This window comes from Astyanax mexicanus, unplaced genomic scaffold, assembly GCF_023375975.1.
Source record: "Astyanax mexicanus isolate ESR-SI-001 unplaced genomic scaffold, AstMex3_surface scaffold_31, whole genome shotgun sequence".
NCBI classification, from domain to species: domain Eukaryota; kingdom Metazoa; phylum Chordata; class Actinopteri; order Characiformes; family Acestrorhamphidae; genus Astyanax; species Astyanax mexicanus.
In genome coordinates, this window is record NW_026040041.1 from 2,805,199 (window position 1) to 2,819,832 (window position 14,634).

Sequence of the window (14,634 nt, forward strand, 5' to 3'; positions counted from 1 at the left end):
ATATATAAACCTGATTACAGTTGTTAATTACTTATTTGCTTTGTATTTCTAATTATTAAACAGTAACATTTAAAAGATACACATCCACTGACAGCTATTAAGTATCTAAAGATTAATCACACTGTCTGATTAAAGTTAAATTGCATGTAATTAATAATTTGCTACAACATGACTTTTTGTAAAGTAAATGAAAAATAATATTTCAGTAATTTTTACATATTTATATAGTATTTTCCCCTAAAATACTGTAGTACATACACACACACACACACACACACACACACAGATCCACTGATCCCCAAAAGCTAAAATAGCTATTACTCAGTGACAACACTACTTTTACATATTACTCTTTATTTTTGACAGGTTTAAAATACACCTTGATTTTACCAAATTAAAAACCTCTGGAATATAATCAAGAGGAAGATGGATGATCACAAACCATCAAACCACCAAACTGAACTGCTTGACTTTTTACACCAGGAGTAAAGCAGCATAAAGTTATCCAAAAGCAGTGTGTAAGACTGGTGGAGGAGAACATGATGCCAAGATGCATGAAAAAAACTGTGATTAAAAACCACCAGGGTTATTCCACCAAATATTGATTATTTCTGAACTCTTAAAACTTTATGAATATGAACTTGTTTTCTTTGCATTATTTGAGGTCTGAAAGCTCTGCATCCTTTTTTTTTTATTTCAGACATTTCTCATTTTTTTTGTAATTTGGGAGAAACATAAACCTATAAATAGCTAAATTAGACATACACATTTCTTGAAACCATCCCTCTATGTAAAAAAGTCATTAAACACAGAAAAAAGCAAAACACAACAATCAGATCATAACGTATATGATCTGTTTTTTGTATATATATATAAAAATACATACACATGTGCGGTAACAAAAAAAAACATGCAGTTCATGGCCTACAAGTATATTGGAAAATGAATGTAATGGAACACATTTGAATTGAGTCATAATTCAAACATGTTCGTAAAGAAAAAACAATGATCTGTTCTCCTCTCTGAATCTTTGGACTATAGTTAACACAGTAAATCTGTTTAGCTTGGGCTGAACTCGAAGTCCAGCTTCCCTCAGTGTCAAACCGTGAACAAAAACATGCTCTATGACAGTTGCTCATATTTCATCCGAAACAATTATTCTTTGTCTCATACTTCCTCTTCCTCTTAATCTGCCTGTCTGATTGTTTCTGTCCATAGTAAAACCTCAGTGACCAGAGCTCCATGTGCTGGATTATAATGGTTTCTTCACATCATTAGACACAAGTGTGATCAATTCTGAGTTGCTGTGTTTAAGTTGAGACCCATGTGTTTCACTGAGTTTCACTTTTGCTACATGTGCTTATCATTATGCACCCCAAGTGCAAAATGTGTTTTAGAGGTGAAAATATGTTCGTAAGTTAGCAACTGAGAAATGTCTCTCATTTCCTCCCTCTCTTTCTCTCTCACTCTTTCTTTCTCTCTGTCTCTCGCTCTCTCTCTCTCTGTATCTCTCTCTCTCTTTCTCTCTCTCTTTATATATGTTAATCTCTCCCTCTTTATATTAAACATGTGAGTATTGTTACTTTTTTACCGCTGATGTTCCCAGCATTATTAAATATTAAATATTCTATAATCTACAAATATAATATATAAATATTTCGGTGCGTGGTGCGCATGCGCAGTAAAAATGCGCGCGTGGAGTTTGAACTTTGAAGGGAGTTGAGGGGAATTCAGAGCAGATAACCAGTAGCGGCTTCTTTACTGAGGGAAAAAAATCCACTTTTTAAACCGATTTAACCGGATCAGGAGCGGAGCGCGCGCGGGGATGAAGCTGTCCGCGAGCCCGTGTGTGATCGTGCTATGCGCGGTGTGGGTCCGAACCCTCGGCGGTAAGTACCGAACCGACACCCGACACCCGACACCGACTCCAGACAAACCGAAACTAAAATATATTATATATATTAAAATTCCTAAATACCTGAAATACACATAATATAAGCTTAATAACAAACAAAATTATAATTATATATTATAAATTAATTAATTTAAGTTTAATTCGTCATAAATGAGCATTTTAGAGTAATTATTAAACACGTGGCATTATCACACCCACACAAAGGAGTGTAAGGTTAACTGTACGCACGTGTTTCTTTGTGTGTGAAATGAGATTATAATATCATATTTATATATTTAAATATAAAAGCATTTAACATATATTTCTCTTCCATATGAGCAGAACAGCAACAATGGCTTCATTACATTTAAAATATATTCATTCATTTTTTTTGTTTCATTACTTTTTTAAATATTAGACACATTTGTCACAGGAAATGTAATGGTTTCCTTTAGTATTAAGTGTTAGTCTCTTATGTAATGCGAATAATGTTGTAAAAGTGTACCTGTACAAAAAAATATAAAATGTATTGATTATTCTCAAAATATATTTGAAACTATTGCAGTACATTTTTGTGTATTATGACATTTTAATGTTTAACATTTAAATTGGTTTTTAAATGCATTTCACATATATTTATTTACCATATGTGCAGACCAGTAAGACATCATTATATTTAAAATATATTTATTAATGTATTTGTTTCACTACTTTTTTACAGATTTGACAAATTTTTCAAAGCATGCTCGATTAATACTCGACCAGTTTCCTTTAGTGTCAGGATGAGCGTTAGCCCATTTATTTAATGAGATCAATGTATGTGATGTGTATTTCTTTAAATGCGAAGTACACTTTAAATATATTTTAATTCTCAAAATGACAATTAAATCAGACAGTAAATCAAACAGTAGCAGTACATTAGGAATAATACATTTTTGAATGTACTTGAAATGCATTTTATATATATTTCTCTTTATGTGGGCAGACCAATTACATTATTTCATTATTATTCATCAATTTATTTACACATTTATTTAGTTTGTTTACTTACTTACAGATTTATTTTATCACAGCTGGATTGTTTAGCACCCGACTGGGTTTATATTGTATACAGACCAGTGTTATGCAGTTTGTTTAATTAGATTAATGAGATTATAAGAAAATAAATTTGAAATGTTCATACATTTCAGCGTTTTCTATAAACAAATGTTACACATATTTACTTTACACATGGGTAAGCAGGCATTCAACAGTGTCAAATTTACATACATTATCTTAGTGTCTAGATCATCGATCTACGCTGTTGCCAAACAGTAGTGTTTGAACTGCTTTTTCAGCCCATATGGAAAATTAATATATTTTCAATATGCATTTTTTTAATATATACTTTTTTTATTAAACTGTTTAAAATGTATTTCACATATTAAGAAACATATGGCCATATATATACATTTTCTATGTGTGAAGAAAATGGTGTATTTACCATTCTTTTTGAACTCAGTCTAAACTGGTATATGATGTTCAAGTTCAGACAAAAAAATCATACCCTGTACTGGTGAGTAACTCCTGAGAGGGGTATCCAGTTAGTGTTCTGACACTGACTGTACTGGGCTGATATCTTTTTGAGACAGGTATAGTGTTAGTGTTCTGATGATACTCACTGTACTGGGCTCAGTGATGCCTTCTTTCAAGAGGGGTATCTGGTTAGAGTTCTGATGATACAGTACTAGGCTGAGTGATGCACTCTTTAGAGAGGGGTATCTGGTTAGTGTTCTAATGATATTCACTGTACTAGACTGAGTAATGCACTCTTGAGATAGGTATCTGGTTAGTGTTCTGATTCTCAATGTACTGGGCTTAGTGGTGAACTCTTGAGAGGGAAATCCTGTTAGTATTCTGATGATACTGTACTGGACTGAGTGATGCACTCTTTCGAAAGCGGTATCTGGTTAGTGTTCTGATGATACTATACTGGGCTAAGTGATGGTGATACCTTAAATGATGACCTAAATACCTTAAATGATGCAGTCTTTCGAGAGGGGTATCTGGTTAGTGTTTTGATAATACTCACTGTACTGCACTGAGAAATGCACTCTTGAGAGTGGATCTGGTTAGTGTTCTTATACTCACTGTATTAGGCTTAGTGATGGACTCTTGAGAGGGGTATCTGGTTAGTGTTACAATGATATTCACTGTACTGGACTGAGTAATGGACTCTTGAGATAGATATCTGGTTAGTGTTTTAATGCTCACTGTATTGAGCCTTATTCTGCTTTTTTACCCAATTTTCTCCCAAATGTAGCCTAGTCAGTTAACTCAATTATTATGAGAGTGAAAAGAAGTGCATGCCTCCTCTGATACATGTGAATCTGTTGAAGTAACTGTCTCTACTCTCCAGAAAGGGCTTTTTATTAGATTTTAGAACATTGCTGTAAATTAATATTGCAGGCATCAAAACTATGAAGAATGCATATGCAATTATGAAGTAAACAAAAAGTGTTAAACTTAAATTTATTTTATACTTTGACTCTTAAAAGTAGCTCCTTTTGCTTTGATTTCAACTTTTCTATCTATCTATCTATCTATCTATCTATCTATCTATCTATCTATCTATCTATCTATCTATCTATCTAGAAGGCAGAACATCAGAACATCAGAGGTAATCTAGCACTAATCTGTACAAAATATTAATGGATGGCATATATTTTTAAAGGATTAATTAGGTTTAATCAGAGAGCACCACACTGCATGTCTCACCTTCAGAGAAAGCACACAACACTTTGCCTTCCTGAGTGAACAGCAGCAGGAAATAGGACAAAATAGCTAGGCATAGCGCATCTATTGCCACCTAGAGGAGGAGGGTTTAGAAGAGATGAGAAGATGGTGAAGTTTCCTTTGGTAGAAAAAGGATTTTGCAGCAGTTACCCCTGTTGAAAACCGGGATAGTAGAGACTGGTCTGGAGAGCAGAGGTCAGAGTTTTGTTTAGATTTCTTCCACTTTCTCTCGGCTAGACTTAGCTCTCTACGGTTGTTGCGTAGAACATCCGACAGCCATGGGGTGGCTGGGGATAGTGGAGGCAAAAGAGGAGAGAGATATAGCACAAAAATTTAATAAGTAAGGGAAGTTGAAGAGGTTGTAAGAGGCAGGAAGTTCAGAGATTAAGCAGAGGCAAGAGCAGTACTGCAGATTGACAATTCCAGAGTCACCCATGCATGAACACCTGAGAACTTGGTGAACTAGACGGGTACACCAGGTTACTAAGATTGTGATTTCTGCCCTGATGCTGGTCCTTGCACAAATGTCTGTAGCGGATACACACTTACTGTAATTTATCTTCAAATGCAGGCTGTTATCCACACCCCTGTAATTCACACTTCAACAAGCCTGAAACCACACGCCTATATCTATATATAGGAGCTCTTGCCAACAGCTTTTCCTTCACTCTAAGCTCCAACTCATCTCAAACCACTTTTGTTGGTTCATTGTTTTTTAATCTTTAATATTAATCTAGTTGTCAAGACCATGGTAAAGGATCCTAAAGGTTTATTTTACAAAAATTCCAGGCAGGCAAATCAGACAAGGGTTATCTAAAAATCTGAGTCATAAAACGTAAACAGAAATCAACAAACCAGGCAAATACAAGATATAATAAACACTATGAATTGCATGGACCAGAGAAGACGTTGCACCAAGATCCAGGTACAGCTTCCTAATATACATAGCAAACAGACATATGGCACAAGCAAGAGAGAAAGACAGAGAGACAGACAGACGGCACAAGCGAAAGAGAAAGACAGCAACAGACAGTCAGACAGACAGATGGTGCGAGCAAGAGAGAGAGATAGAAAGAAAGAGTGACAGTACGAGCGCCTAACCCTGAAATCACACTGGAAAGCGACAGACGACCATTCATTTCCTATAGCAGCGCAGCGACAGTTGTCGAAAGTTGTTCGGTGTTACTGTGCTCTTTGTTTGTATTCTCCAACTTCCAGTCAGAGCTAAACTTCTCAGCGCAGGCTATGGGCTAAATCAGTAGTGAGTTGCTAATAGCAACAGTGCTACAGCTACATTTTCTGGGTTACGTTCATTGGTTCCACAATCTCGAATAGACTGCCTGTGTACCGTGTATTCTGCATGGTTTTACGCAAACCGTATCATGACGGTTTGTAAAGAATACACGTACCGTTACACCCCAACAGTACACGTTTTAAACTTAATACATTTAATATAGTTGTCTTGTTATGTTTGTAAACAACTTTTAAAACCCCTGTTATGTACAATTTTCTTTACAGGATCTCCTTCAGAGAAACACTCCCTGTTCTACATTTACAGCGCCCTCAACAAAGACGTGGATCTACCTGGAATCCACCAGTTCACAGCTCTGGGGCTGCTGGATGACCGAGAGATCGACTACTACAACAGTAAGGAGCAGAAGAAGATTCCTAAACAGAGCTGGATGATGGAGAAGATGCAGGAAGATTACTGGGAAAAAGGAACCCAGTCTCGCAAGAGTAAAGAGCAGTGGTTCAAGGTCAACGTGGAGATTCTGATGAAGAGGATGAACCACAGTGATCAGGGTTAGTGATTCATCAGATCTTTATTGTTTCCTTCTCTCGTGATCTGTGTCAGTGATTGTGATGGTCTTCATTTTCTGCTTCTTTTCAGATCTTCATGTTCTTCAGTGGAGACACGGCTGTGAGATCGATGAGTTTAACAATGGAACAGTGACGTTTCTGAAAGGGATTGATCAGTACAGCTATGATGGATCAGATTTTCTCTCCTTTGATAATTCTCACAGGGTCTGGGTCGCTCCGGTTCAAGCTGCAGAAGAAACCAAGAGGAAATGGGATGGTGTGGCCATCCTGAACCAGTACACCCAGGGGTACCTGGAGAAAGAGTGTGTGGACTGGCTCACCAAATTCATGGAGTATGGAAAAGAAACACTAAGAAAACACTGTGAGTTTCTGTTTTTTCCATTTTTGGAAACATTGAAATTGTAACCCTGAGGTGAAGCTGGTACATGTTGTAGAAGGACTGCATGATACTGGGAAGAAATGCTTCTACATTGTGATATTGTAAGTGATACACACTGGTACTGATGCACTCTTGAGAGGAGTATCCTGTTAGTTTTCTGTTGATACTCTGAGTACTGGGCTAAGCAATAGACTCTCTAAAGGGGAATTCGATAGCAATAGACTTTCAAGAGGGGACTCCGAGTAGTGTTTTGATTATGCACACTGTATTGGGATGAGTGATGCACTTTTTCAAGAGGGGTATCTGGTTAGTGTTCTAATGATACTCACTATACTGTACAGGGCTCAGTGATGAACTCTTTTGAGAGGGGTATCCGATTAGTGTTCTGATGATACTCTCTATACTGTACTGGGCTGAGTGATGCACTCTTTCGAGAGGGGTATCTGGTTAGTGTTCTGATGGTACTCACTGTATTGGGCTGAGTGATGCACTCTTTCGAGAGGGAAATCCGGTAAGTGTTCTGATGATACTCACGATACTGTATTGGAATGAGTGATGCACTCTTTCCATTTTCAAGAGTAGTATCTGGTTAGTGTTTTCATAGTGTACTGGGCTCAGTGATGCACTCTTTCGAGATGGGTATCTGGTTAGTGTACTGATGATACTGTACTGTGCTGAGTGATGCACTCTTTTAAGAGGGGAAACTGGATAGTGTTCTAATGGTACTCACTGTACTGGGCTCAGTGGTGCACTCTTTCAAACGGAGTATCTAGTTAGTGTTCTGATGATACTCACTGTACTGGTCTCATTGATGCACTCTTTTGAGAGGGGTATCTAGTTAGTGTTCTAATGGTAGTTACTGTATTGGACTGAGTGATGGATTCTTAAGAGTAGCATCTGGTTAGTGTTCTAATGGTACTCAATGCATTGGCCTCAGTGATGCACTCTTTCAAGAGGGGTATCTGGTTAGTGTTCTGATGATACTCACTGTATTGGGCTGAGTGATGCACTTTTTTAAGAGGAGTATCTGGTTTGTGTTTCGATAGTAATCACTGTGATGGGCTGAGTGAAGCACTCTTTCAAAAGGGGGTATCTGGTTAGTGTTCTGATGATACTATATTGTACTGGGCTCAGTGATGCACTCTTTTGAGAGGGGCATTTGGTTATTGTTCTGATGGTACTCACTGCATTGGGATGAGTGATGCACTCTTTCGAGGGTGGTATCTGGTTAGTGTTCTGATGATACTCACTGTACTGTACTGGGCTCGGTGATGCACTCTTTCGAGAGGGGTATCTGGTTAGTGTACTGATGATACTCACTGTACTGTGCTAAGTGTTGCTCTCTTTCAAGAGGGTTATCTGGTTAGTGTTCTGATGATACTCACTATACTGTACTGGGTTCAGTGATGAACTCTTTCGAGAGGGTTATCCGGTTATTTTAAATGTATTCTTGTTCATTTTGTTTTTGCTTTAGCTCCACCAGCACTTTACATGTTTGCAAAAAGATCCAGGGTTGCCCCAGGAAAGTTAACCCTGACCTGCCTGGCCACGGGCTTCTACCCCAAAGACGTGGTGATGACTATAAGGAAGTCCGGCACTGCCATTCCTGAACATCTAGTCACATCCTCTGGAGTCAGACCCAATGAGGATGCGACCTTCCAGATGAGGAAGATTGTGGACATCCCGGAGAAGGAAAATGTCCAATACGACTGTTCGGTTACTCACAGCTCCCTCAAGGAACCAAAAATCGTACAATGGGGTACTACATTTTTTCGTAAATATGATATTTCTTACTGTTACCTGTTGCAGTTCTGGTCTTTCAGAGTTTAGAGTTATCAGCCTAATTACTAATTGTATTTAATAACCTGAATTGTGATTTTTGTCATTTATTCAAAGGTGAGGCGCCCGATACAACACCGGTCGCTGTGATTGTTATTGTAGCACTTCTGATTACGGCTGGAGTGTTGTGTGTCATCTTTGTTCTTAAAAAAAGGAATATAATAGGTAAGTTGAACTGCGCTAATGCTAATGCTCACTGATGTACAGTATATAATCATTGCATTATTATTATTGTTATAAAATTCTTGTTTTCTGTTCACTGTATCTAGAGGATGTGTTTATAGTTTAGATGCGTATCTTTTGTTACAGCAGGATGAAGGAATGTGTAAGTGTAAGCTGCTGTTTTTATACTCTAATTCTATTCATTTTAATTGAACAGGTGCAGGTTGTCTTAATGGAGAAGATTCGGACAACAGTGAATATTCTTTAGCTCCTACAGGTAATGATTTTACTAGAAACTTCAGTGAGTAAAGCACTTCCATTTATTTACAGTAAGCTCAGATTCCCAAATTTCTCCAGCACTAAGGCTGGAGCATTAGCATTAGCGGCCAACCACTAGCACTAAGCAGCATATGCCGCCTGACAGCGCTACACTGAGGTTCGTCCCACATAACTTATTTTAACACAGTACTAAATAATTAGACTGCAGGCTGATAATACCCACCTCTGAATGGCGAAAGAGCTAGAACTTAGCACGGTTAGTGGATAATGCTAATGCTGCTCCAGCAGTGCTAGCCAGAGCTAGCAGCAGGCTACAGGCTGATAACACTCACCTCTGAACGGCGAAAGAGTTAGCGCTTAGCACGGTTTGTGGCTAATTCTAATGCTGCTCTTTGGGAAAATTTAAGAATTTTAAGTGCATAAGTTTATATTGTGATAAATACTAATTAATAATTAAAAGAATTAATACATGGCTTTTGCACATTTCGAGCTGTGCAAGGCGTATTTTAAAGCAATTCACTGGTGCACTATAGATCACTAAAATAGACACCAAGGTTGGAATATAAAGGTAGTATCTAATATTGAATCAGAGAAAAAGGAAAAAAAGCTAAATTTGATTTACAGCATTTTATTTAATAAACCAAACTAAACCGTCTCCGCACTAATGTTGTAATTGAATAAGCAACGCACAACCAACCATTATTACAAATATTAGCGTTTCCTTGAAGAAGTAAGCATATACTTTCACAAAACAGACATTTTTAGTAGTTTTAAGGGACACATTTGGGGGGGGGGACAGCACAGCAACCACCTACAAACACCATAGCAACCACCTAGCAACAACACAGCAACAGTCTACCAACACAACCACCTACCAACACCATAGCAACCACCTAGCAACACCATAGCAACCACCTAGAAACACTGTAGCAACCATCTACCAACATCACCACTGAGCTGCTGGTGTATCTTTACCACCTAACAATGCCACAGCAACCACCTAGCAACACCACAACAACCACCTAGCAACACCACATCAACCACCTAGCAAAACCACAGCAACCACCTAGCAACACCACAGCAACCACCTTGCAACATCACAGCAACCACCTAGCAACACCACAGCAACCATCTAGCAACACCACATCAACCATCTAGCAACACCACATCAACCACCTAGCAATACCACAGAAACCACCTAGCAACACCACAGCAACCATCTAGCAATACCATAGCAACTACCTAGCAACACCACAGCAACCACCTAGCAACACCACATCAACAACCTAGCAACACCACAGCAACTAACTGGCAACACCACAGCAACCACCTAGCAATACCACAGAAACCACCTAGCAACACCACAGCAACCATCTAGCAACACCACAGCAACCACCTAGCAATACTATAGCAACTACCTAGCAACACCACAGCAACCACCTAGCAACACCACAGCAACCTCCTAGCAACACCACAGCAACCAACTGGCAACACCACAGCAACCATCTAGCAATACCACAGCAACCATCTAGCAACACTACATCAACCATCTAGCAACACCACATCAACCACCTAGCAATACCACAGAAACCACCTAGCAACACCACAGCAACCATCTAGCAACACCACAGCAACCACCTAGCAATACCATAGCAATTACCTAGCAACACCACAGCAACCACCTAGCAACACCACATCAACAACCTAGCAACACCACATCAACCATCTAGCAACACCACATCAACCACCTAGCAATGCCACAGAAACCACCTAGCAACACCACATCAACCATCTAGCAACACCACAGCAACCACCTAGCAACACCACAACAACCACCTAGCAACACCACATCAACCACCTAGCAAAACCACAGCAACCACCTAGCAACACCACAGCAACCACCTTGCAACATCACAGCAACCACCTAGCAACACCACAGCAACCATCTAGCAACACCACATCAACCATCTAGCAACACCACATCAACCACCTAGCAATACCACAGAAACCACCTAGCAACACCACAGCAACCATCTAGCAATACCATAGCAACTACCTAGCAACACCACAGCAACCACCTAGCAACACCACATCAACAACCTAGCAACACCACAGCAACCTCCTAGCAACACCACAGCAACTAACTGGCAACACCACAGCAACCACCTAGCAATACCACAGAAACCACCTAGCAACACCACAGCAACCATCTAGCAACACCACAGCAACCACCTAGCAATACTATAGCAACTACCTAGCAACACCACAGCAACCACCTAGCAACACCACGTTAACAACCTAGCAACACCACAGCAACCTCCTAGCAACACCACAGCAACCAACTGGCAACACCACAGCAACCATCTAGCAATACCACAGCAACCATCTAGCAACACTACATCAACCATCTAGCAACACCACATCAACCACCTAGCAATACCACAGAAACCACCTAGCAACACCACAGCAACCATCTACCAACACCACAGCAACCACCTAGCAATACCATAGCAATTACCTAGCAACACCACAGCAACCACCTAGCAACACCACATCAACCACCTAGCAACACCACAGCGACCTCCTAGCAACACCACAGCGACCTCCTAGCAACACCACAGCAACCAACTGGCAACACCACAGCAACCATCTAGCAATACCACAGCAACCATCTAGCAACACCACAGCAACCATCTAGCAACACCACAGCAACCACCTAGCAATACTATAGCAACTACCTAGCAACACCACAGCAACCACCTAGCAACACCACATTAACAACCTAGCAACACCACAGCAACCTCCTAGCAACACCACAGCAACCAACTGGCAACACCACAGCAACCATCTAGCAATACCACAGCAACCATCTAGCAACACTACATCAACCATCTAGCAACACCACATCAACCACCTAGCAATACCACAGAAACCACCTAGCAACACCACAGCAACCATCTAGCAACACCACAGCAACCACCTAGCAATACCATAGCAATTACCTAGCAACACCACAGCAACCACCTAGCAACACCACATCAACAACCTAGCAACACCACAGCGACCTCCTAGCAACACCACAGCGACCTCCTAGCAACACCACAGCAACCAACTGGCAACACCACAGCAACCATCTAGCAATACCACAGCAACCATCTAGCAACACCACATCAACCATCTAGCAACACCACATCAACCACCTAGCAATGCCACAGAAACCACCTAGCAACACCACATCAACCATCTAGCAACACCACAGCAACCACCTAGCAACACCACAACAACCACCTAGCAACACCACATCAACCACCTAGCAAAACCACAGCAACCACCTAGCAACACCACAGCAACCACCTTGCAACATCACAGCAACCACCTAGCAACACCACAGCAACCATCTAGCAACACCACATCAACCATCTAGCAACACCACATCAACCACCTAGCAATACCACAGAAACCACCTAGCAACACCACAGCAACCATCTAGCAATACCATAGCAACTACCTAGCAACACCACAGCAACCACCTAGCAACACCACATCAACAACCTAGCAACACCACAGCAACCTCCTAGCAACACCACAGCAACTAACTGGCAACACCATAGCAACCACCTAGCAATACCACAGAAACCACCTAGCAACACCACAGCAACCATCTAGCAACACCACAGCAACCACCTAGCAATACTATAGCAACTACCTAGCAACACCACAGCAACCACCTAGCAACACCACATTAACAACCTAGCAACACCACAGCAACCTCCTAGCAACACCACAGCAACCAACTGGCAACACCACAGCAACCATCTAGCAATACCACAGCAACCATCTAGCAACACTACATCAACCATCTAGCAACACCACATCAACCACCTATCAATACCACAGAAACCACCTAGCAACACCACAGCAACCATCTACCAACACCACAGCAACCACCTAGCAATACCATAGCAATTACCTAGCAACACCACAGCAACCACCTAGCAACACCACATCAACAACCTAGCAACACCACAGCGACCTCCTAGCAACACCACAGCGACCTCCTAGCAACACCACAGCAACCAACTGGCAACACCACAGCAACCATCTAGCAATACCACAGCAACCATCTAGCAACACCACATCAACCATCTAGCAACACCACATCAACAACCTAGCAACACCACAGCGACCTCCTAGCAACACCACAGCGACCTCCTAGCAACACCACAGCAACCAACTGGCAACACCACAGCAACCATCTAGCAATACCACAGCAACCATCTAGCAACACCACATCAACCATCTAGCAACACCACATCAACCACCTAGCAATGCCACAGAAACCACCTAGCAACACCACATCAACCATCTAGCAACACCACAGCAACCACCTAGCAACACCACAACAACCACCTAGCAACACCACATCAACCACCTAGCAAAACCACAGCAACCACCTAGCAACACCACAGCAACCACCTTGCAACATCACAGCAACCACCTAGCAACACCACAGCAACCATCTAGCAACACCACATCAACCATCTAGCAACACCACATCAACCACCTAGCAATACCACAGAAACCACCTAGCAACACCACAGCAACCATCTAGCAATACCATAGCAACTACCTAGCAACACCACAGCAACCACCTAGCAACACCACATCAACAACCTAGCAACACCACAGCAACCTCCTAGCAACACCACAGCAACTAACTGGCAACACCACAGCAACCACCTAGCAATACCACAGAAACCACCTAGCAACACCACAGCAACCATCTAGCAACACCACAGCAACCACCTAGCAATACTATAGCAACTACCTAGCAACACCACAGCAACCACCTAGCAACACCACATTAACAACCTAGCAACACCACAGCAACCTCCTAGCAACACCACAGCAACCAACTGGCAACACCACAGCAACCATCTAGCAATACCACAGCAACCATCTAGCAACACTACATCAACCATCTAGCAACACCACATCAACCACCTAGCAATACCACAGAAACCACCTAGCAACACCACAGCAACCATCTAGCAACACCACAGCAACCACCTAGCAATACCATAGCAATTACCTAGCAACACCACAGCAACCACCTAGCAACACCACATCAACAACCTAGCAACACCACAGCGACCTCCTAGCAACACCACAGCAACCAACTGGCAACACCACAGCAACCATCTAGCAATACCACAGCAACCATCTAGCAACACCACATCAACCATCTAACAACACCACATCAACCACCTAGCAATGCCACAGAAACCACCTAGCAACACCACATCAACCATCTAGCAACACCACAGCAACCACCTAGCAATACTATAGCAACTCCCTAGCAACACCACAGCAACCACCTAGCAACACCACATCAACAACCTAGCAACACCACAGCAACCTCCTAGCAACACCACAGCAACCAACTGGCAACACCACAGCAACCATCTAGCAATACCACAGCAAC

General features: G+C 41.2%; 2 protein-coding genes across 2 annotated transcripts in view; both read left to right on the top strand.

Annotated features, from left to right (window-relative positions):
* The window catches only part of LOC111190276 (class I histocompatibility antigen, Gogo-C*0101/C*0102 alpha chain-like), a 163,417-nt gene that overhangs the window by 15,239 nt on the left and 133,544 nt on the right, over positions 1-14,634 (top strand). The window lies entirely within an intron of this gene.
* Positions 1,758-9,232, top strand: LOC111190274 (H-2 class I histocompatibility antigen, alpha chain). Its single transcript, XM_049472827.1, has 6 exons — positions 1,758-1,889; positions 6,188-6,472; positions 6,561-6,851; positions 8,344-8,628; positions 8,766-8,873; positions 9,088-9,232. The coding sequence occupies exons 1-6, from the start codon at positions 1,826-1,828 to the stop codon at positions 9,177-9,179; spliced, it is 1,125 nt and encodes a 374-aa protein (XP_049328784.1). The 5' UTR covers positions 1,758-1,825; the 3' UTR covers positions 9,180-9,232.

Excerpts from the sequence above, each read along its gene's own strand:
- LOC111190274 (XM_049472827.1), top strand. The coding sequence starts at position 1,826 with ATGAAGCTGTCCGCGAGCCCGTGTGTGATCGTGCTATGCGCGGTGTGG. Across the intron at positions 6,852-8,343 it reads AGAAACACTAAGAAAACACT|CTCCACCAGCACTTTACATG; the intron begins GTGAGTTTCTGT and ends TTTTTGCTTTAG. Across the intron at positions 8,629-8,765 it reads ACCAAAAATCGTACAATGGG|GTGAGGCGCCCGATACAACA; the intron begins GTACTACATTTT and ends ATTTATTCAAAG.